Source organism: Gorilla gorilla, chromosome 2 (genome assembly GCF_029281585.2).
Source record: "Gorilla gorilla gorilla isolate KB3781 chromosome 2, NHGRI_mGorGor1-v2.1_pri, whole genome shotgun sequence".
Lineage (NCBI taxonomy): Eukaryota > Metazoa > Chordata > Mammalia > Primates > Hominidae > Gorilla > Gorilla gorilla.
Window position 1 is genome coordinate 160,003,866 of NC_086017.1, and position 24,878 is coordinate 160,028,743.

Here is a 24,878-nt window from a genome sequence, read left to right on the forward strand (position 1 = left end):
CTATAGACTTTCTGTAGACTACTTTCATAGACTATTAACTTATTACTTTCTATATGGCTTCAAGAAAAATGAGACTCCATATTGGGCATGATGTGTTAAAATATCTATAACAGTGTTCTATTCATAAAGAGAATCCATTGAAGTAGCAACGGTTTGTGAAAGTTGTCAAGCCAAAGAATAATTAATTGCATTAATTGTCCACTAGGTGGTAGCAGGGCAGCTGCTACAATGTGTCACACAATCATCTTCAAACTCATTTAGTAATACATCATTTAAATAGAGAGACAGAGACCCATACGTGCAAAAAAAAAAAAAAAAATCCCACTAATTTGTCAGCAACATTGGTGGTAATTTAAAAATAGATGTAATTTAGCTAAATATTCTTCCTCCTACTCTTTAAGTTATATCCACTTTGTGTATTGGAGGGCTAACATAGCCATAGTTACCTGAGTGAGGTAATCTTGCTGGAGGTGTATCATTAAACTCTTGTTCCACAGGATACTCCTTTGTGCTATCTCTGGCAAGTAACACCAACCCCTGACTAAGGGATGCTGTGGCCCAAAGTATGGAAATCTTGGCAAACCACAAAGAACTCTCCTAATTCCCTAAATTGAATGCTTTAAAATAGAAATTAGGAATAATATATGTGGACTGCTTTTTTAAAATTCCAAGGAATTTTTAAGGGTAAGAACAAAGAATAGGAAAGCAAATATACAAATATTCTTATTTGAAATCCCATGTATCTGAGATGTCCTGCACCTGAGAAATTTTTACTATGACCACTGTCTACTGAAAGTTAACAGGAAGCTGGGTAGAATTTCCACTTGCCTGGGCAAAACCAAGAAAAACAGAAAAAGAAATCTGCCTTAGTCTTCACTGTAGTAGTATCTGACCAGCTAATCAGAGACTGCTGTGAGTCCACCCAGCCTTGCCCACCTGAGAGCCCCAGGTTGGGGGGATACCTCTTCTTCTCCCTCTTTTATCCCACTCCCACCCTGAGATCCCAGAGCAGGCTCTGAGCCTTTCCTTCAGCTCCAAGCTCTCAGCTCCCAAAGCAACAGTGAACCAACAGCACAAGAGTAGCCCCTGAATCTTTCTTTCTCAAATGGTGTGGGTAGAAAATAGCAAGACTGATTTTCTTATCTGGATTATGGAATTCCTACATATCTAGAATCATATGCCATTTGTTCATCTTATTCTGCAAGCTGACCTATATGAATTGGTCAAAGAGAGGATTTCTAGAAGGAAAAGAAGGCAGACCATAGCAAGTTAACACGTTAATTTGGGTGCAAAAAGGGTTCTGCTGAGTGATAATGATTAAAAATGTATAGAGAAAAGCATAGCTAAACTATATGGTGATATTTTAAATCATGGCTAGACGTGCACTACTACAAACACCATAGAAAGTGCAGAGCTCAAGAAATATGGAAAATTATGGCTGCATGAAGTATTCACCTGTAAGTTACTTTTTAAAGAGGTTGATTTAATCTGTGAAACATCACAGTCTTACATAGTCAATCCTAAAATGATACGGGGTTTGACAATTATTCATCCTACCCACACATATGCCAAGACCTTTTATAAATCTTGATGCAGTAATGTAAGGCAGCACTGATCTATGCTTGCCAAGAAATAGCACTTGTTCTGAGAAAAAGCTCTAGAACATTATTGAAATCCATCTATTGTATTTTTCTTCAGAGGCTAAATAGATTGGAGAGGCAGTGGGAGTCTCAAACACATCACATGTTTATATCATATTCCAGAAAGAAGAAATTGCCAATATGTAATCTATTAAGAAGCCAAAGATGTACTTTTATTTATTAACAAAGTCTTATCCTGAGAAATACCAAGGTCCTCAAAGCACTCACCTAGATTCCCCAAATAAAATAAAAGTGTTCTTCCTACTTGACCTGAAAAACAGACATAGAAGCTTTCTCCACACAATTTTAAAATCAGTCACAGAGGAAACGGCTTCAAGAAAATATAACAGAATTCTAAAATTAAGAGGGTTTCTATTTTTCCTCTTTCACCTTTCCTGTATTTTCCAGAATCATTTTCAATGGGCATTTATAATTTTTAGAATCAGAAAATAAAACTCTAAAAAGCAAAGCTATAACATTAAAAAAATTCTTGAAGTAGTCCACATTAAAACAAATACAGAGACATATTTTATCCCTAAAGGTCACGGCCACCACCTTAATCTACCACATGATCTATTTTGATACCAGCTCTGCAGGCTGGCAGTGGCCCACTGGAAGTCTCTGTTGACAGCACATGAACATTTTATCAACTGTCTAGAGAGCATGGACATGTTTTTTAGCACCTACCACGAAGTCCCTAACATATCCTGTCTCACTAAGCCTCACAGCCACTTGTTAGAGTCACATTAGCATTCCCATTTTACAAATGAGGAAACCAAGGCCCAGAATAACTAGGCAGCCTGCTCAAGGGGATGTAGCTAGTGTGTGGGAGCCACATTGAAGTGATGTCTGTCGAAACCCAAAGTCAAGGTCTTTCTTTTTCAGTGTTCCCTGGTCAAAAGTATCTTTAGTCAAAAGCAATGGAGTTCCAAAGCATTTGCTTCGGGAGTTCTCAGTGCTGGTGAGCTTGCCCAGTGTCAAGAACATGAAGGCATTTGTAAAACCCTCCTCTTCCTTACCTGCAAGGCTGGAGCCAGAAAATCCATTTGGGGAAATAAAAAAAAGTCCCGAGTTCTATCACACACCCATCAGATAGAGAAGAATGGAATGACTGCTGCTGTACATATAACAGGGGCATGTCTCCAACCACACTATTTTGATAATAATAAGCGTGACTCTGAGAAGTTTTATCTACAGTCAGCTATACATTTGTCAATGTGAAGAGGTGGTTTTCAAAGAGGAAATTCTAATAAGTTAACTGATTAGATAAATTCACTTACTCTTTTAGGTTACCTACGATCCTAGGTAAAGGTGTTATTCTCCCATAATTAACCAAGTTGTGTTCAAGACTAAAGATCCCTCCAGAGATGGTTGTAAATGGTCTATAGGTGGCTTTCATTAATTCAACTCTCAAAAGGCATTATTTGGCAATTACAGCATCCAGGCTCTGAAGACAGTGTCCAATTAATAAACATTACAGCACTGATATTTTCTTGCTCAGGGAGTTCTCAAGTTGCCTTAGAAATAGGGGTCACCTCTGAGGACAGAGAGAAGAGAAGGGCAAAGAGTTAGGGCAGTGCTTTAGGTCTTTAGTGTTCATTTCTTTACCAAGAGAAGTACAGGACAAATATAACAAAAATGTTATCATTGTAAAATCTAAACGGTGAACACTTCAATGTTCGCCATAGTACTTACAGCATTTTTAGTACATTTATATTTTGTAATTTAAATTTTTTTTTTTTTTTTTTTTTTTTTTTGCCTCCCAAGTAGCTGGGATTAAGGCGCCTGCCACCACGCCCGGCTAATTTTTGTATTTTTTAGTAGAGACAGGGTTTCACCACATTGGCCAGGCTGGTCTCGAACTCCTGACCTCAGATGATCCGCCCGCCTCGGCCTCCCAAACTGCTGGGATTACAGGCGTGAGCCACCGTGCCCAGTCAATTTAAATGTTTTTAATTTCACAACTTGCATTCTAGCTTCAAAAATATATTTTACATTATTACAAACCACTCACCAAAATTTTATGGCCAGATACCCAAATTCATCTCAGTCTCCAAGTGCAAATTTTAAAACTGATTTCTTCCATCATTCAATTCAAGCAGAATGGTAGAGTAGTATTTTAGAACAGATAGAACTAGTAAATCCCAGCTCTGTGAACATACTTTCTCTGTTACCTTGGCCAAGTTATTTGCTAAAGGCATTTGCTTCCCATCCTGTATCTGTAAAATGGGTATTTCCTATTGCAAAAGGTAGATAAGTAGCATGTGCTTGGTGGGTTAGTGTTTTTCCCTCTCCATCTGGAAAAAAAAAACCTGGTGTGGGGGAAGAAGGGGAACAGTTTGTGCAACAGAACCCTAAGAGGAAATCAGCTGCTCATCAAGATAAGGGCTGAGGCATAAAACTGCCAGAGGGTCTCAAGGCAGGCAAAGAAGAACCATGAGGCTCATCCTGCCTGTGGGTTTGATTGCTACCACTCTTGCAATTGCTCCTGTCCGCTTTGACAGGTAAATCTTACTTACTGTGTTCCAGTCTCCGTGTGGAAGAGAATTAAAGGTTGTTTCCTTACAGTTCACTTTTTTTTTTTTCATTTGCCTCCACAAAGGGAGAAGGTGTTCCGCGTGAAGCCCCAGGATGAAAAACAAGCAGACATCATAAAGGACTTGGCCAAAACCAATGAGGTAAGCATTTAGAGGGATATTTTATCTTTTCTTACTGTTCTCTAAAAGATGCTTCTTCTTATTTTACTGTTAATGCCCACGGGACTACAAAAGACTCTTGAACATAAGGGGAAAGCAGGAGCTATCTGGATAATTCAGCCAATGGCCAATACTTCACCTGTTCTGGTTTTGGTCTTGGTTTCCAAGACTACCACTTCTGTTTTTCCTCCCAAAAGCTTTTCAAACACCAGCTTTTTCAAGGTAAAACTGTGAAATCAGGAGCTGTTCTTGGCCTCCTTATCAGGGCATCTTTCTCTTGCCTACAGGTGCCATTCCCTCTCCATTCTCCCCACTCCTACCCTCATCTCCTCTGGTGCCATAATTTCTCTTGAGTACTAACTGAAAATGTTGAGGCACTGGCTAATATCAAGATGTGACCCTTTCCAAGAGCAGGTACATTTTCAAATAAGACTTTTAAAGTTAGATCAATCCTTTAAAATCCAACAGTCTAATATAATTTTATCATGTATTCAGCTGCTCCTATTTATGTTGCACCAGCCACCTTATATATGCCATTTCAAATTCTCCAACAGATTCTCAACGTCAGGGTTATAATGTAACTCATTTGAAACAGAAGAGCTAAAGTGCAAAGACAATACATTAAATGACCAAGATTACACATCAGATTTAAACCCAGAACTGGGTCTGGGATTTATTCCAGTCTAACATACTGTTATCTCTACATCAAATCAATCAAAGGCCCTGCCTATTCTAACTCCCAAATGTTTCTCAAATCCACACATTGCCCTCCATTCCACTGCCACTGCCAAGTTCATGTTCACTCTACCTCTTGCAAGGAGAATTTCCATAGTCCCTTAACTAGCAATCAGGGCTCTAGTCTTGACTCCCACAAAGCCAACTCTGCATTGCAACCTGATTGCTCACTCTAAAACTTGACAATAGCATTCCTCCGTTTGAGGGTCATTACTAAGAAGCAGCCTAGTACGGAAAAAGCATTTACTTCAAAGTCAAACGCTTACATTCAAATCCAAGCTCTACGCTAGCTCTGTAGCCTTAGGCAACTTACTCAACATCTCTGGGTCTCAATTTCTTCTGCTATAAAATGGGGATAATAGTCATAGCTACTTCCTAGGGTTGCTACAAAGACTAAGTAAGCGTTTGATAGCACTTAGAAGCAGGCCTGCCATATTAAGCACCATACAAGCATTTTTTGTTTGTTATTGTTTTTGTTTTGAGACAGAGTCTCACTCTGTCACCCAGGCTGGAGTGCAGTGGCGCAATCTCTGCAGCCTCCGACTCCCAGGTTCAAGCGATTCACCTGCCTCAGCCTCCCTATTAGCTGGGATTACAGGTGCCCACTACCATCCCCGGCTAATTTTTGTGTTTTTAGTGAAGATGGGGTTTTGCCATGTTGCCCAGCTGGTCTCAAACTCCAGACCTCAAGTGATCCACCCGCCTCAGCCTCCCAAAATGCTGGGATTACAGTCATGAGCCACCATGCCCAGTCAGTAGCATTTTCTTTTGGTATTGGTATAGCATTCAAAGCGTTTTATGATCTGCCAAACTACCAGCCTCTTCAACATCCTGCTCCTCCACCTTCTTCCACACCCTTCAAGCCCCATAAACACCAAAATCTCACCCACCTTGGCCCTGTACATCTTTTCTCATGAAAATGTGTTTCTCTCCCTTTTGACCTGGGTAAGTCCTACTTATTTCTCAAGATCCAACTCAGGCAGTGTCTCCTGCAGGACGTCTCTTCTGTTCATCAACTCTCATGACTCAGTTTTGGCTGCTCCTTGTGCTCCTGGAACACCCGGTTCCTTCCTCTGGCATTGGTTAACATGTGGGAAACATGCATGTATGACACCGTGTTCCACACCAAACCTTTCGCGTCTCATAAGTCCCTTATTAGTCTCTACAACTGTGGCACCCAGCTCTTTGCCTCGTGCTTAATAAATGAAAGTTCACTAAACTCTAAGCTCCTGCTGCACATTACCCTGCTAGAACACAGAAATGTCTATTGTGATAAGATGGCTCTGCCTAACTTGCCTTTGCATCACACTACATCTCTCATGTGTCCAACTCATGATGTAGCTTTTTGATCAAAATAAACAAACATTGGTTGGTTCATAGCAGCCTCATGTTGTCACTTGATTGACCTCGAGGTAGAGGAGGACTCAACCAAGAAACAGCCAGGCAGACCTGAACACATGCACAAGCAGGGGTGGAAATTGAGCTTTTCCTTCACATTTCCCAGGCTGGGGACTTGTACTTCGTTTAGTTTCACAACTGAGCATGATTTTGAAGAACCACAAGAACTGGAATCTTTTCAATGTTTGCTTTTGTTTTTGTTTTTTGTGTTTTTTCTGAGACAGAGTTTTGCTCTTGTTGCCCAGGCTGGAGTGCAATAGCGAGATCTCAGCTCACTGCAACCTCCACCTCCCAGGTTCAAGCAATTCTCCTGCGTCAGCCTCCCGAGTAGCTGAGATTACAGGCATGCGCCACCATGCCTGGCTAATTCTGTATTTTTAATAGAAGTGGGGTTTCTCCATGTTGGTCAGGCTGGTCTCGAACTCCCGACCTCAGGTGATCCGCACCTCAGCCTCCCAAAGTGCTGGGATTACAGTCGTGAGCCACAACACCCAGCCTCGAAATTATTTTGATCTGAATGCTATACTTCTGAGCTTATATACCAAATTTTTGAAATTGTCAGCTAGAGGAAGAGAAAGGAAAAAAAAAATCTGCACCTGTTAACTGTCTTCATGCCCCAGACCTCAGACCTATTTCACAATCTTCACAACACTTCCCAGTGGACCCTCATTTGCCCCATTATTTTAGGAGAGAGGAGTAAAATTTAAAGAGTCCTAGTAACTTGCCCAAGGACATATTGCTAGAAAAATGACATTGCTGGGGGTCTATGCCGACTGTTTGATACAATATCTTGTATCAGGATTTCCAGAGTTTATAGGGACATCAGGTTTTGAGGACTAACTAACCAGACATTTAACTTAAATTTCCAACTAGAGGCAGATTCTGTGGCTAGATGAATCGTGATCCCATTCAATCCCAAAATTGTGGAAGAAAAAAATGAACCAAAAGATCTGCCCATCCTTTTTAACTTGATAGACCGGAAGTCCTTTAAAAAAAAAAAAAAAGTGATCAGGCTCTAGGAAGGTTTCTTTCCTCCTCCCTAATATTCAACAGTTCTTAAATATATTTGCAAAAATCCCATAAACTTATTAAAAGAAGGGTCTGTATCTTAGTTATGCTGAGCCCCAAATTCCTTTCATGGTGTATGAGACATGATCATTTCTTAATCAGTAAGTGTTGGGTAAGCAAATAAACTCTGACTAACATTGAGCTTATCTCTGCAGCTTGACTTCTGGTATCCAGGTGCCACCCACCACGTAGCTGCTAATATGACGGTGGATTTCCGAGTTAGTGAGAAGGAATCCCAAGCCATCCAGTCTGCCTTGGATCAAAATAAAATGCACTATGAGTAAGTCCTTGGCAAATATTGAAATTTGTTGGATATTCAAAGTTTTGGGAGCCTTGAAGTAGAGGAAAGTATTACAATGGAACTATTTTTAATTGGGCCCCCCAAAACGAAAGCTCTTTCTGTAAGATACAGATCACAGTTACTTCCAAACACATTATCGAAGCCTGTTTACAGAGGTGATAGAATCAAACTTGGCAGTTCAACATCTACCTTACATTTGCTCTTAGCTATAAGAATAACAATTACCTATATCTACCATCTCCAAAACCAACCCCTCATAAGCACAGAGCCCACATGAGCAGGCATGAATGGTTTAGCCACACGTCATCACTACTGACAGGTAATCGGCCCAGATCTCATGAGCTACTGGCGCTGGACTCCTTTTATGTATTTGAATTTTCCTGATACATAAAAGAAGACCAAAAAAAAAAAGTCATTGGTATGTCAGAAATACAGCAATTGGTATGTCATTGGTATGTCAGAAGTACAGCAATTAAAAATATACAATAAATAATTCTTTATGAAAAAAATTCTTCCTCAGAGAAAGCACAAGCAGAGCAGTAGAATACAGTTTAAAGCAGAGCAGTAGAACACAGTTTAAATCAAAGAGAAAAGAATCTCAAATAGCCAAAGATGCAGAAATGAGTCATTCTGGCCCCACAGAGAGGTAAGAGAAAATCTGAATATATTGAGCAGCAACCATGGGCCATGCACAGTCTGGGCCCTGGGCAGTGAATGAGAAGGAAGCCCAGCAATGAATATCATAAATCAATGTGTAATTTAGAAAATAAAATGTGTTGGCCAGGCTCAGTGGCTCACGCCTGTAATCCCAGCCCTTTGGGAGGCCAAGGCAGGTGGCTCATGAGGTCAGGAGTTAGAGACCAGCCTGGCCAATATGGTGACAACCCATCTCTACTAAAAATACAAAAATTACCTGGGCATGGTGGCATGTGCCTGTAGTCCCAGCTACTCGGGAGGCTGAGGCAGAAGACTCACTTGAACCTGGGAGGCAGAGGTTGCAGTGAGCCGAGATGGCGCCACTGCACTCCAGCATGGGTGACAGAGCAAGACTCCATCTCAAAAAAAAAAAGAAAATGTGTTTTTATACTTTCAAACATTTCATAGTTTGATGTACAGAGGGATCCCATTTTAACTTCCCCAGGCCATGTTATGCCAGGATTCCCCTTTGTTGAGACCCTCATTGTCAAAACACTGCTAAACACTAGTTCATTTTTTTTTTTTTTTTTGAACTTGCCATTTTATATCTCCATTACCTGACTTGGTACTTTAACTCAAAAGGTCTGCTTCCGGCTGAGATAAAGAAAGAGCCTGTTGATGTCAGTGATGTTATATTGCAGAGCAGGATTTACTACTGCTCACCATTAACTTGATTTTATTTATGATATTGCCAAAATATCTCAAATAAACTCCATTGAAATTTAAAAATCACGTACATAAGTGAGCAAAAAACATTCTTATTCACGGCTTTAAAGATAACATTCTATTATTTGTGATGGTTATTGATGACTTTTTCGGTTTTGTTACTGTTTCAAGAAGGTTGTGGCAGAAATGTAAAAGTTAACAAATTGAAAATATATAATTCACGCTGTGCACATGTACCCTAGAACTTAAAGTATAAAAATATATATTTATAAAAAAAACTAATTGATACCAGCTTTTAACCCTTTTAACTTAATATACTAAGTTTTTCTGTTTTTATAAATCACATCATTAAAATTAGACACTTCAAAAATATAACTACAAGACTGCAGAAATTTGTATTACATTATCTGTTTACATTAAGGTTCAGATAATGTATTGACTCTTTCATCTAAAAGAAATCAACCCTCTATCTTAAATAACCCCTGGTTACTGTGTCTCTTGTTCTGTTTTTTGAGATGAAGTCTCGCTCTGTCACCCAGACTGGAGTGCAGTGGCGCAATCTCGGTTCACTGCAAGCTCCGCCTCCCGGGTTCACGCCGTTCTCCTGCTTCAGCCTCCCGAGGATAGCTTATACTACAGGCACCTGCCACCATGCCTGGCTTTTTTTTGTATTTTTAGTAGAGACAGGGTTTCACCATGTTAGCCAGGATAGTCTTGATCTTCTGACGTTGTAATCCACTCACCTCGGCCTCCCAAAGTGCTGGGATTACAGGCATGAGCCACCGCACCAGGCCTACTGTGTCTCTTGATTCACTTCATTGCCAGCTTTCTAGTATATGTGCCTAAATTATTACACTCTTCACTTTACTTCAATAATATAGACCTGGTCTGGATTCCTATGATAAACTAATTCTTACAAAGCATTCAGCCCAAGGTAAAATAAAGTAGTGGTGTGGCCAAATTTTATATAATTTGGCTTGAACAGCAAGGTAAAGAATTAGGTATTATGTTTTCCTTAATAGCCCTATAACGCAGTTACAATGTAGAAAATGTATCTAGAAAAACTAGTTGCTTGGCATGAGCATGAATGGTGGGGTAAATCACTGTAAGACACCTAGGCAGGCGGCGAGCATCCTTCCAATTTATCAAATAGCTCACATCAGCATTTTTTCTCCTTTGGTCCTCTAGGCCTCTTCTATGCTGAAATGATTCTGATTCAACTAGATATCTAAATCCAGATCCTCAAATTAGTGTGTTTTTCACTTTATCTTATGACAAAGGAGTTTCTTGCTATCTACATCAAGAACCAATGTGTTAAATTACCTATAAAAATTGGTTTTATCAAATTAAAACATGAATTCTACAAAGTGGCCCAAATCAGCCACAGTTATGGGAAAGCCAAATAATTAGATAGTTACCTCCCTCAGAAATATAAATATGTAAAGTGATATGTGCAGACAAGAACTACTTAAAATCTTGTCTCCAAGTACTAATTATATAGATAATTTTATTTGCATATTAATTATATGCATTACTTGGTGTCAGTCAGTAACAGAAAAGAGTTCTAAGAACAGAAACATCTGGTCGGACCCAGGCACCAGGCTGAATTAAACCATATTAAGAGGCTGGTTTGACACAAAGATTTACTTAGACACCCTTCATTAGACAGTGTATATCAACTACTATTTAGTTTAAAGCATCTGTGTGATTTTTCTTTAATTTTTAGAAAATTAAGTTAGTAAGCCAGATTTTATTTTAAAGTAACATACTTGTTTCCTTTTTTACTTATTTACAAAATCATAAAAGGCCAAGTTCAAAAAACAAACAACATGGATATACTAACAAACCCAAACAGACTGGCAAACAAATATCAAAGGGAAGGCACATCCATCGGACTGAGCCTCTGGGGCAGACACTGTATTTGGATTCAGCAGTTAAAAATCCTAGTGTTTTTAACATTGTTCACATTTTAGACAGTCAATTTTTAGCATTGTCTTTTCTTTGATCAAAGGTTAAAATTAGAAAGTAAAGAGTTGTTGATGAAAAGTAACTCAGAAAACAACTATTAATATAATAAGAAAACTCAAATGGTACAATTAAGTAAAATCTTACTAGGATCCATATAAGATTATGTGAGAAATGCAAAAGAGATCTATGCCAAACTGACACAGTGATAATCAATACCTCATATTAACGTCTAACTGCGTAATAATAATGTTCAGTCAGATACAAATTCATATTCCAGGGATATACACAATCCTATCAAGTGTTTCAATCAAATCATTCTAATGTGTCATTCCATTCATTTTTTTCTTCTGCTTCACATTTTTATGTATTACTTACCTAAGAGTATAACATGCATGTTATACTACAACATGCTACATGGTACAAATGTTGAAGTTACAATTGGTCATGTGACAAACAAGAGTGTGGAAGGTAGGAAAGTGGGTTCTGAAGCAATGCTGTCTGGGTCCAGTCCCATTGAAGCCATGCATTAGATATTTAACATTGGCAATTTATTTAACTTTGCTTTACCTCATACCTCATCTATAAAATGGGAATAATAATGGAATCTATTTCATACTCTTCAGAGGTTGGTGCACAGTTGGCCCAATCAACCAACTCTCATGGAAGTCTGTGTCCCAAGATCAGGGAGCAAGTAAGAGGTTCAGAGAAGAGATGAGATAAATTCTACTTTGACAGTTTCAAGGCTCCCATCCTTTGCTGCTTTTAGAAAGCAACAAAGGACTGGAGAACTATGGGCCAATGTATGTGACTATCGTAGGCTCTGGGGTGTGTGTGTGTGTGTGTGCGTGTGCGTGCATGCATGCACTGGGGAAAGATGTTTCAGGAAGGCAGGGTCACTGTCAGGGTGACTTATAAATGGGACTGGATTCTCCTGATGCCCACATTACATCAGGATATGGTGCTATTCAAAAAGCATGGTTTCAGGTTTCCCTAAGATTCAATATCCCCCTGGTAACTCCCTAATTTGGTTACCACACATCAAATTCTACACTTACTGACATGGGATTGACTGGGACAGACTTCTTCCTGCATCCAGGACTCACTGCTAACAGCAGAAAAAAAAAAATACATGCGCATTTCATTACCAAAAGGTGAGTAATTCCTTTATTTATATAGAGTCAATGAGAAATGAGATAAGCCAAATAAGAACATTGTTCAGATAAGTACGACTTCAAGAAATCCTTTCTTTTTAATATTTTTATTGAAACATTTCCATTATAAACGATAATTTTCTACCCTACAAAATAGAGTATATTGAATATGGTTTACCTTTGGGTCAAGAATTATCATTATCAATATGAATTTTCATACTGTGCTATGAGACCACTGACCCATGTTTTCTAAGTCCTTCTGTCTAGGCAGTTTTTTTACTTTTCTCTTTTTTTTTTCTTTTTGCTGTCAGCTATCACCTACTGATAACAGTGGGTTCGCTGCTTGCTTTCAGCAAGTCATTTTCCCTAGATCCAATGCATTCCTTCTAGGTTAAACAAGATTTTTAGAACAGTATCTAAAATAAGACAAACAAGATTTTTTGTGAGGGTATTTTTACAGCTGTAAAATAATATTTAACAAATTAAGGAATCTAATAATAGGTTTTAATGTAACCATACATCAATGGACAATAATTTGATCATATAAATTGATACTGCCATATTAATCTCAAAGTGGCATTCAACATCATTCTTAACGGTGAAAGATAAGTTTTCCTGTAAAAAGCAGAAAAAAAGAATGCCGTCTATGGCTACTATTATTTATCATAGTTCAGAGAGTTTTCCAATGCAAAACAGCAAGGAAAAAAAGAGTTATTAAGAAAATTAGAAAGTATAGATATTGGCAGAAGAAATAACACAGAAAATACCCTAAAAACATAACTAAAATTCTTAAAAGTATAAAGATGGTTTTTTAATCTAATAAAATAGCTAAGTGTAATCAAAGTAAATGGTTTTTTAATGTATGAATACTGTAATAACCAATTCAAAAATGTAGTGAGAAAAAAGTCACAAAACTGGTAAAATATATATATATAAATAGATGATCAAAATACTTAACATTTTACTGAAGAATCAAAAAGATACAATTATATTATGATCCATTATTAATAATAAAATTCTTATATTTATTTATAATTTAATGTCTATCAAAAAATCCCATTTTTTCTGATGATTCTAATCCCTAAAATGATTCTGATAAGACTTTTTTTTTTTTTTTTGAGACAGAGTCTCCTCTGTCACCCAGGCTGGAGTGCAGTGGCACAATCTCAGCTCACTGCAACCTCCACCTCCTGGGTTCAAGCAATTCTTATGCCTCAGTCACCCGAGTAGCTGAGACTACAGGTGCCCACTACCACACCTGGCTAACTTTTGTATTTTTAGTAGAGATGGGGTTTCACCATGTTGCCCAGGCTGGTCTCAAACTTCTGGCCTCATGTGATACAACTGCCTCAGCTTCCCAAAGTGCTGGGATTACAGGTGTGAACCACCATGACCAGCCAAGACATTTATTTAATATAGGTGAAATTACTCAAAATTTTTGGAAAAAAAGAATAAGATACATCATCCAGTATTAAATTTTACTGTAATTAAATATGATTTGGTTTATATTAAGGCATAAGAAAAAAGATTAATGAAGCAAATAGAAATTTCCCAGACAAAATAAATAAAATACTTGCATATATGATGATGACATTTTTTAAAAATAAATCTTGAAATGAGGCAGTTTGTATTTAAATTCCCAACTCCACCTCATACAAACTGTGAGTATTTAAACCTTCTGAGCACTAACTTCCCCATCTGTAAAGTGGTAATACTGACAAGGTTAATTAAATAATGTGTATAAAGCAGTACCTGGCCTGTATTACACATATGGATATCTGAATCCAAGTGAAGACGTCATGTAGGCAGTTGGATGTGTAAGCCTAGAGTTCAGAGGAGAGTCCATACCTGGAGATTCAAGTATGAGTGACCAACAGGTGACCATTACAGCCATTGGACTCCATAAAATGATGACATGAGATGGCTCAGAAAGAGATGAAAATAGGAAGATGAGGCTGGGAGCAGTGGCTCACGCCTGTAATCCCAGCAATTCAGGAGGCTGAGGTGGCAGATCACCTGAGGTCAGGAGTTCGAGGCCAGCCTGATCAACACGGAGAAACCCCCTCTCTACTCAAAATACAAAATTAGCTGGCGTAGTGGCACATGCCTGTAATCCCAGCTACTCAGGAGACCAAAGCAGGAGAATCACTTGAACCCGGGAGGTGGAGGTTGTGGTGAGCCGAGATCACACCATTGCACTCCAGCCTGGGCAACAAGAGTGAAACTCCATCTAAAAAAAAAAAAAGAAAGAAAAGAAAGAAAGAAAAAGGAAATAGGAAGATAAGGTGTAAGCCGTAAGCCTCTTGACCCTCAACATTAGTCTCCTAGTGATTTTTCCCACCTCTTATTTCACCCCCTCCAAATCATGTTAGCCATTTTCTAGATCCATCGCTATAGGCATGTTGTTTCAACACTTTGTACCTCATTTTTCTCATCTGTATGATAAGCATAATAATCTAATGTGAAGATTAAATGAATTAATAATGTACATATGGAGGTCAGAGCGATGCCTGGCACAAGGTAGTGCTAAGTACCTGCTTACTATTATAATTATCATTATTATTCAAGTTTCTCCCAGCTCAGAAGGTGTGAAATTATAAGGTATGATCTGTAGATGTGTGCATGAAAGAATCCCTTGTTGCCTGTGTTTATGTGGATGTAGATGTGTGTGTGTTTTGGAGAAGGATGGGGAGTACTATAGCAGTACAATACAAGCCACATGCATAATTTTAAAATTGTGGTAACCACATTAAAAAAGTAAAAAGCAACAGGTAAAATTAACTGTAGCAATACATTTTATTTAGCCCAATATATCTGAAATTTTTATTCTACACAACATAAAACTTATTAGTGAGATAGTTTATATCATTTTTATACTATCTTCAAAATCTGGTGTCTATTTTACACATACAGCAATCTACTCTTGGACAAGCCCCACTTCACATGTCCTGTATGCACCTGGGGCTAGAGACTATCACACTGGACAGCACAGCTCTAGATAAATGGGGAGATCAGAAGCCAGACACATGACATGTCCAAAGGAGATAGCTAGAGGAGAATAATGAAGAAACAGAGCAAACTTGATTAAAGATAAAGGAGAAGGAAGAGAAATTTTCTGCAAATGAAAGATAACTGTGTTTTCCTTTCTCATGATAAAACATGTATTTTATCATTCCCCTGTCAAACAGAATCTTGATTCATGATCTACAAGAAGAGATTGAGAAACAGTTTGATGTTAAAGAAGATATCCCAGGCAGGCACAGCTACGCAAAATACAATAACTGGGAAAAGGTACAGTATAAAATGCCTGTACTTTTTTTTAAGTTGCCCTTAATATTTATTGTCATTTTGTTTTCTTTTATTCTAATTTCTCAAAATTGATTTTGCTCTTAAGATTGTGGCTTGGACTGAAAAGATGATGGATAAGCATCCTGAAATGGTCTCTCGTATTAAAATTGGATCTACTGTTAAAGATAATCCACTATATGTTCTGAAGGTAAAAATAATTCAAGAACCACTAATTCTTATTACTGTTGAAAAACATGAATTTAAAAGTTACTTTGTAACACAACTGAGCTAATTCTGAGATAATACGTATTATCTCTGAAAGAATATTTAAGCTCTAGACATCCATTAAAGAATAGAAGTGACAAGTGGTTTTGGTGGAACCAAGAAAGTGTCTGGATAAACATTTGTCAGAGATTGCACAGTGGACAAACCCAAACAAATATTTCATCCCACAGCTTTATTACAAGAGTCTGTGATGTCTCTGGTATAAAAAACCCTCATCCCTTAAAATGTAGTGAAACTGATGAATGAATGTCATGAAGGGAATTTAAATATCATAGCATCATAGGACTGTAGAACAGTGTGTTAGGCATTTCAACCCTGGATTGCTTGATGGTTCCCTATAACAGAGCCAACAATTTCCATTCCATTGCTGCTGGATTTTTGCACATCCAAAGATACTGCTCCCTGAAGCAGCCACTTAACAAGTGAGAAGCCCATCCACATCCCAAACCCCCATTCATTCATTATCTCCAACCACTCAAAACAAACCTGCACTCTCTTCAAAATGACAGCCATTCAAGAATCCAGTACTATTTCCCTTCCCCACGCCAACACAACACAAGATCTTCTCCACTCCAGGGTAAATATCCCCAGTTTACAAAACCAGAAAAACAAAAGGAAATGGCAGAAGCAAAAGTGACTTTATAATCAATTTATCAGAACACAGGATGTTAGTAATAAAATAAAAACAATGGACTATGAATTTTTTTCAAAATCCTACCAGCTGCCCTGACACTAGAAAAATTTTTTGAAAAACATGCATTGTAATAGATTATGAATTATGTATAGACATTTAAGGATATGTCCCATGGTCCCTTCTGAGAACAATATGTGCATACATGGTTCTCATTCAACAATAGACAGGGGAAAGAATTGCTTTGAGAATATGAATGAGTTATTGGTCAACAAGGGATCAATGTGTGAGTTTGTTCAAAACAATATCTCAAGTTTATTTTTAAATAGATTGGGAAAAAGAATGAAAGAAGAAAGGCTATTTTTATGGATTGTGGCATTCACGCACGAGAATGGATCTCCCCAGCATTCTGCCAGTGGTTTGTCTATCAGGTAAGTGAATCAGAAGACTCCCAATTCTCCTTTGACTGCCAAGTCTCCAGCACTTCACTAAGTGGCGACATCCTTTCCAAACACGCAATTCCACTTAGCTAGAAGAGCCCATACTTGGTGCCGTCAGGGAAGAAACGCTCTGAATTTTACTCGTCATTATAGTTTTTATGAAATTGACACCTTCCCTTCAAACAATTCTTAAACTCAAGCTAAGAGTTTATGAAACTCAGACTTTTCTTGGGCTATCATATGAAAGTTTTTACTGTAGTCAAGTATGGAAAATCTGAAACAACCTTCACATAACCTACAAATGTAACTTTTCTTCAATGAGCTCAAAACATAGATATTTAATTTTAATTCCTCTTTAGATAATACATTGGTCACACATGTACTTGGAATTTTAATATTTAAGTTTCCTTTCTGAGTGAAAAATAATTCACTTTTTTTTTTTTTTTTTTGAGATGGAGTCTCACTCTGTCACCCAGGCTGGAATGCAGTGGTGCAATCTCAGCTCACTGCAACCTCCGCCTCCTTGGTTCAAGCAATTCTACTGCCTCAGCCTCCAAAGTAGCTGGAACTACAGGCATGCGCCACCATGCCCAGCTAATTTTTGTATTTTTAGTAGAGACTGGATTTTGCCATGTTGGCCACGCTGTTATCAAACTCCTGATCTCAAGTAATCTGTCCCCCTCGGCCTCCCAAAGTGCTGGGATAACAGGCATGAGCCACCACACCAGGCCTACAATTCAGTTTTTTAAAAGGTTAATCTAGTTTATATATTCAATATTCCTCTCACTCTATTGCCAATGTATTTTGACTCCTACCATATTTTAATTTTCTCTTTCTGTCAGCTTTTGCACATGGCACACTGGTGAAATATGTGTAACAATGGTTTTCTGGGCATAGATATTTTTCTAGAAAAGAATCCACCAGGAAGTGACCTGTAGTTACTTTTGCTCTCCCAACTGAGGGCCAAGAGCTGCCCCTACTCAACACATAAAGGAATGCACATCACAGGTCTACAAAAAATCTCATCTCCAATTCAGATGTACCTGGAAGGACTTCCCAAGAGTGGTGAGAGAGATTTTAGGTAGCTACAGAAAGTGCATGTGATTAGAGAAATTTCAGTCAGATATAGAAAAAAAAAAAAGTTGTTCAATCTCTGAATTCTTGGGTATTTTATTAATACAATTTTTTTATTTAATCCTGCTTATAACTATCTCACAAATTCTCTCCAATATTTTCATATTCCTGCGCTTACAGACTCTATCTATATTTATGTAAAGGATGTGAGAGAATCAATTAAAAATAAGTTGTATTACAAATTTTCCATTTGGCTTCCAACCTTTCTATGAAACATATCTCTCATGCTACATTTGGAATGCTACAAGTCTCGATAATTAAATGCTCCTTTAAAGACTATTCATTTCCATTAATGTTACTAGTCTAAATAAGTTAGGTTTTTTTCCCCTTTAAACTACATGGATTGTTTATTTTTGTTCATTTTAGGGAAAATATGCTTGAAAACATATGACCTTGGGAAGTGACTCAAGTTATTACTATTATAACCACAGCTTTCCACATAATAGCTAAACTTCATACCAATAGCTTAATTTTTTTTCACCTCCGACAGGCAACCAAAACTTATGGGAGAAACAAAATTATGACCAAACTCTTAGACCGAATGAATTTTTACATTCTTCCTGTGTTCAATGTTGATGGATATATTTGGTCATGGACAAAGGTACTGCTCTCTACTCTCTTGTTTGCATTTAGATATTATTTACTGGCTTTAATACACAATGTTATGCATTCAGCTTAGGGTTTAGGTAACTAGCTAATTGTAATTCAGAAAAGTATATTTTTTTAAATTTCAGTTTCAAATTAAGTATGATTTCTTGGTTGCATAGGTATCCTTGAAATAATATAAAATTTTTGCTGCTGAAGCTAGTTATGTGGAAAAATGAAATAAAGTAGTAATTACAGAGGAAATGTATGATTGCATTATATGATATGGCATATCTAGCTAAGAATAAAGCCAATTAATTGATTTTAAAACAAAAACCTTTGTATTTCATCAATTTTGAATAGAATTTGAGGTAGAATCATTGTATCAAAAAAATAAGAGAGAGGTGCAGATACCTATTTGTCTTTTTACACTATATTTTATTATCCTGCTTTTGCTAAATAAGAACTCTCAGGCAGACACTGTCACATCAAATTATTTTCTGCAAATAATGCTCCAACAGTAAAAATTTGACCTGCATTATATCTGAATCTATATATGGTGAACAAGCTAATGAAGTTATAATTTAAATTATGGTTAATTTCAGAACACCGTTAGTCATCTTCTAATACTGTGAACTAATCAACAGTGTTTAAAATTAACTGAATTATTTCATCAAAGCCTAAGGATATAATATTAAAAACCATGATTCTGAAAATACTACAAATTATAAGAAAACAATATTTTTTTCTTTTTATAATAAAGGGCCTCAAGTTAACTAGATAGATTTCAAATAAAGTTGCAGACACCTGCAGAGAGAATTTGAAATGATCAAATTGAAAAATGCAAACTGATCTTGTGTAAACACTTACATCATTCAATCTGGCAGAACCGCATGTGGAGAAAAAATCGTTCCAAGAACCAAAACTCCAAATGCATCGGCACTGACCTCAACAGGAATTTTAATGCTTCATGGAACTGTGAGTAGCAGACTTGCTATCAAGGAAAATTGCTGTAAGGAATATTTAGGTCCCAAACTTAACTAAAACACCTACTTGTTCAGTAAAAATAGTTATGCTTTGAGTGAGCGTTAACTTTTGTATCTATAACATGAAAGACAATCATCACTACCATTGAGGGATGTCTTGCTGTGTGGAAGGAAATGAGGAGGAAGGGACTGTTTATCAAACCATCTCTTACTTACTGTATCTAGTTTGCTAAAAATTAAGCGCAATCCAAATGTATAAAAATTCAGATAATCTGAATAAAGACCTCAGATTCCTCTGCTTCCTGATGTGAGAAATGTCAGTGGCTAAAAGCAACATACAGACAGTTTTTCAGATATTTAGTGAAAAGAGTCATCTGGAGCAAAGAAAGTGAAAAAGTTTAACAGAAATACGATGATAAGCAGAGGCCTGCTACATCAGGCGATGCTTTAGTTGCTATACAACTATGACTTCGTCACTGCACATTTTCAAGGAGAAATTACCATTGCCCCAATTTATATATTTCTTCTGTGCCTAATTTTGTTGAAAACATCACCTGAGCTTTTAACTGTATTCTACCATAATGAACATAGAATAGCAGCAGCTATCCCTAATTGAGAGCTTTCTGCTGAAAAAGGCTGAAGAAACTTGTGCCCAGGGAAGGTAATTCACACCAGCCCCCAGCGCATTAGAGCTGGGGTTGAATTAGAACTGGAGTCTATCCGGCTCCAAGTCAAGGCTGCTTCTGATTTATTATTCCTGTGGCCTTGGGAAAGGACAAGGAAGTAAACAAGGCTTAGAATATTCCAGTGGGCTAAGTCTGTTACAATCTGGCATGTGTGTGCAATGTTAATCTGTAGTGACTATGATACAAGAGACATTGAAGCAGCCCTGTAAACATGAGAGGCAAAAACATTTCAAACATTCTGTGAATCTATAATACATTAGAAGAGGCAGGAGCTATATGGATGGGGAGCAGACTGTGGTCTCATCCACCTATGTCTTCTGCAGCCATTCCTAACACCAATGACCCGTGTGCAGATAACTATCGGGGTTCTGCACCAGAGTCCGAGAAAGAGACGAAAGCTGTCACTAATTTCATTAGAAGCCACCTGAATGAAATCAAGGTTTACATCACCTTCCATTCCTACTCCCAGATGCTATTGTTTCCCTATGGATATACACCAAAACTGCCACCTAACCACGAGGACTTGGTACGTAGACAAAAGTTTGCACTTCATGCTTCGACAACACCACTGACTTTCAGTCTGTTCTTCATTAACTTGGGTATGTTGAAAGAATTTCACATTTTAATGTCAAAGAAAAGAACTAATGAAATTTGCCTTGAAGTTAAAATCATGATCTTTAGGTTGATTTTTCATTGATAAAAGTATATAGATAATAAATTCCTTTAATGTGATTCTCAGGAGGAAAAAAAAATCAGGAAGAAATGTCTAGGCAAGGCACAATAGAAGTCTATTACAACACAGCTCATTGTGGGGTTTAACATTTACCGTGGGTCGTACGGTAAAACCATGCACGGAAAAAGCCCAATAGAATAGCAAAGACATTTACTAGTCCTGCCCCCCAGATATCAGATTTAAGAAGATACATTGTATTTTTATCCTGATCAACTTGGAAATTATATTCTTTCACAATCCAAAGAAGATTATAAATGTTTGTGAAGCTTCTTCACTAAGAATATGTTATCTTTCCAAAACTATGATCCATTAAGCATCATTTTTTTTATAAAAACTGATTTGATAATGTGAGTGTTAAAAAAAAAGTCTGCATATGGGTTCCAATGAATCATAGGAAGTGACAGAGTGAATGGGTGCATAGAGGGATAAATATTTTGAATTGCTATAGAAGAAAATAAATAAAACAGAAAAAGTTTAGTGGCCCAGATACCATGGTGATTGGCAAATATAGCACTTTCAGTAATAGCTGTGGTCCAAATACTGCCTCATAAAATATTTTAAAATTTTTAAGAGGTTGCAATTTTCATTCTGACCTCAGTCCATTGTATTTAGCACAACAGCATTTAATGTTAATTGGAGCAGAGACTTGAATCAGTCATTAAAATCATCTCCATATATACAACAAAGAAAACATAACAGCAATATATGGCCCACAGTCATTTATTATCCAATCTAGGTGATAATCTGAGGGCGTGAGTTCAATTAATGCATACCAATGTACAGCACTGTGATTTCAATCCACCGTTAGGAAAATGATATTATGGGTTAAAAAAATACATATCCACAAAAAAACCACTTTGAGTAAAATGAGAGTTCTTGCATAGCAACTAAATTGATTAAGAAAAAAATTATTTATTGGTTATATACGTCATACATATAGTCTTTTAAAAATCTTTGTGAGTGCAAATATGTTAGTAACTATATTCCATTAAAATTCATTCTGACAATCACTCTCATAGCACAAAACACTAACGTGTAGTAAAAGGTCATGACAAAATGCCACTCTGAAAGAGACACCCTAATTAACAACTATTTTAAAAAGCGGTCAACCACCCTTCTTCCCTTGGTATGCTGAAGCCAGATGAGTAGAGAAGATCCTGTAGCAATATGAGCCTGTTAGGGACCAAGGAATGTAAAACATGGAAGAAGATGGAGAAACTGTCAGAAGAGACAATTATCTGAAGCCAAAAAAACTGACAGGAAAAATAATGTATATTTTATATTTTAGAAGAAAGGAATGAGGAGACAGAGAGAGAAAGAAGAGTAGAAACACAAAATGAGATATGGCATTACTGTATATAATCGACTGCATATTTAAGTCTTTTTATTTTTATTTTTATTTTTTTAGACGGAGTCTCGCTCTGTCACCAGGCTGGAGTGCAGTGGCGCAATCTCGGCTCACTACAACCTCCGACTCCCTGGTTCAAGCGATTCTCCTGCCTCAGCCTCCCAAGTAGCTGGGACTACAGGCACATGGCACCACCCCCAGCTAATTTTTTGTATTTTTAGTAGAAACGGGGTTTCACCATGCTAGCCAGGATGGTCTCCATCTCCTGACCTTGTGATCTGCCCACCTCAGCCTCCACAAGTGCTGGGATTACAGGCGTGAGCCACCGTGCCCGGCCAAGTCTTTATACTTACCACATATATTACTGAAAATAAGTTTCTTGTTTAACCATTTATTTTGATCTTCAAATGCCAAATACCTGGTAAATTTGACTTTTTTCATCCCTAGTAATTTACATATTTACATATATATATATGTATGGGCTTTGGTTTTGTTAAAACCAGGAACTGAATTCCGGCTTCACCAGTTGCAACTAACCAGGAAATAGTACTGTCCATCTCATAGGGTTGTTATGAGTCTTGAAACTAAAAATCAAGGGATAAGCACAGTGCCTAACCTGTAAGACTCCATTAAAAAATTGCATACATACATAATTACATATTCCTTGGTATTTATACAGTATCCTATTATTTCACTCTAACTTTCCTTTCTCTCCAGGCCAAAGTTGCAAAGATTGGCACTGATGTTCTATCAACTCGATATGAAACCCGCTACATCTATGGCCCAATAGAATCAACAATTTGTAAGTCATTCCTCTTATTTACTGAGCCCTTTTCCCTAATTATTTTTTACAAATATTAAAGAAAATTATGGAATTTGCAATTTAGGTTAGAGCATCTGGAATTGCTAATTTAAATTCTACTTTTTACAGGATATTCTGAATTATACGTGAATCTAGGGGATAGATTCTGACCTTTCCTTGGGATAAGATTTTTCTAGAAACAAATTATACTGAACTTTTACAGGGTTACAAGGTCAACGGAAGCTATTAAGTCAAGACAGATTTACAGTTTACTTTATCTACCTTCCTGTTTCCCACCTCTACCACCAACAAGGTTGTACCCTTCCAGGAACTAATGAGAATTCACTGGAGTGAGAAAAAAAAAAATTAGCCAGGCATGGTGACCTATGCCTGTAGTCCCAGTTTCTCTGGAGGCTGGGGTGGGAAGATCATTTGGGCCTGGGAGGTCAAGACTGCAGTGAGCTGTGATCGTGCCAGTGCACTCCAGCCTGGGCAACAGAGCAAGGCCTCATCTAAAAAAAATCACACAAAAGAAATTAGACGGAGTAGAGTCTACATTTTTTTTTAACCATTTAACTTTAACTGGACTCTTTCTTACTTGCCTTGTCTACATGTAAGTATGGTCTTTTCCCTAGCTGAAAAACAGCTAGGATAGGAAAACAGATAGAAAATCAGTTTCAGCTCCTCTGTTCGTGTAAAACAAGTTCTCTCTCCTTCTCACTTGCTCCTTCTCACTATGTTCAACCAAAATCTGTATGGTGAACTAGAAGGGAGATCACAAGACTCTAGTTCTGTCACTTTTGTTTCATATTCTCAGCACCATTTCTTACTCTTCCCTATTTTTAAATTTATGTTGTCTTTGTGTGTTTTTAAGTTATTGACTTGGATTTCTTGGCCTTGATTTTCTTGTCTCTTATTCTATATACAAGAAATCAGCAATTTTTTTTTCTGTAAAGGGCCAGATAGTAAATAGCTTTGGCTTTGTGGAGGTACAGTTTCTGTTGCAGGTACTCAACCGGAGGATAATAGCTCAAAAACGGCCATAGACAATAAGTCGGCAAATGGGTGACTATGTGCCAATAAAACCTCATTCACAGAAACGGGAGGCTGACCAGGATTTGCCAACTCCCATACTTTATACTAAATAATATCTGCAAATTTTTATGGAGTCTTTACAAGTTAGGCACTGTGCTTACCCCTTGATTTTCACAATCTCAAGCTTCACAACAACCCTATGAGGTGGGGAGTACTATTTCCCAGTTATTAGTAACCGGCGAAGCTGGAACTCAATCTCAGATTTTAACAAACAAAAGCCCTGATCTTGACCACTGCACATACTGTTTGTGCATTTGGATTTTGTAACTTAAATATCCAGGATTTTCTATTTTCAATGAACAGCCAAAAAATCCATTTGAGTATCACCGAAGACAATTAACTCAGATCCCGGGAAGTGAGACCACTTTCTGCTCTTACAGCAACTCCCACTAAGCTTAGTTTGGGAATTATTTAGTAAAAACTACCTTTTCTCCAAACCAAGTTCAAGCTTCAGTTCTTAGTCTCAAAATTTATACAAAATTCCCCATGAAACTTCTCAAAAGCAAGAATTATGCTTCAGATTTCCTCTTAGACCCTGTAACATAT

At 37.5% G+C, this 24,878-nt stretch overlaps 1 protein-coding gene across 1 annotated transcript in view; it reads left to right on the forward strand.

Annotated features, from left to right (window-relative positions):
• Positions 1-3,972: 3,972 nt before the first annotated feature.
• Positions 3,973-24,878, forward strand: part of CPA3 (carboxypeptidase A3) — a 30,433-nt gene continuing 9,527 nt past the window's right edge. The window contains exons 1-10 of the mRNA XM_004037819.5: positions 3,973-4,144; positions 4,243-4,318; positions 7,693-7,817; positions 15,508-15,610; positions 15,714-15,815; positions 16,853-16,954; positions 18,588-18,698; positions 19,570-19,660; positions 20,678-20,880; positions 23,153-23,237. Of these exons, the coding sequence (XP_004037867.1) occupies positions 4,077-4,144; positions 4,243-4,318; positions 7,693-7,817; positions 15,508-15,610; positions 15,714-15,815; positions 16,853-16,954; positions 18,588-18,698; positions 19,570-19,660; positions 20,678-20,880; positions 23,153-23,237 (1,066 nt within the window). The 5' untranslated portion in view covers positions 3,973-4,076. The remainder of the gene's footprint in view (positions 4,145-4,242; positions 4,319-7,692; positions 7,818-15,507; positions 15,611-15,713; positions 15,816-16,852; positions 16,955-18,587; positions 18,699-19,569; positions 19,661-20,677; positions 20,881-23,152; positions 23,238-24,878) is intronic.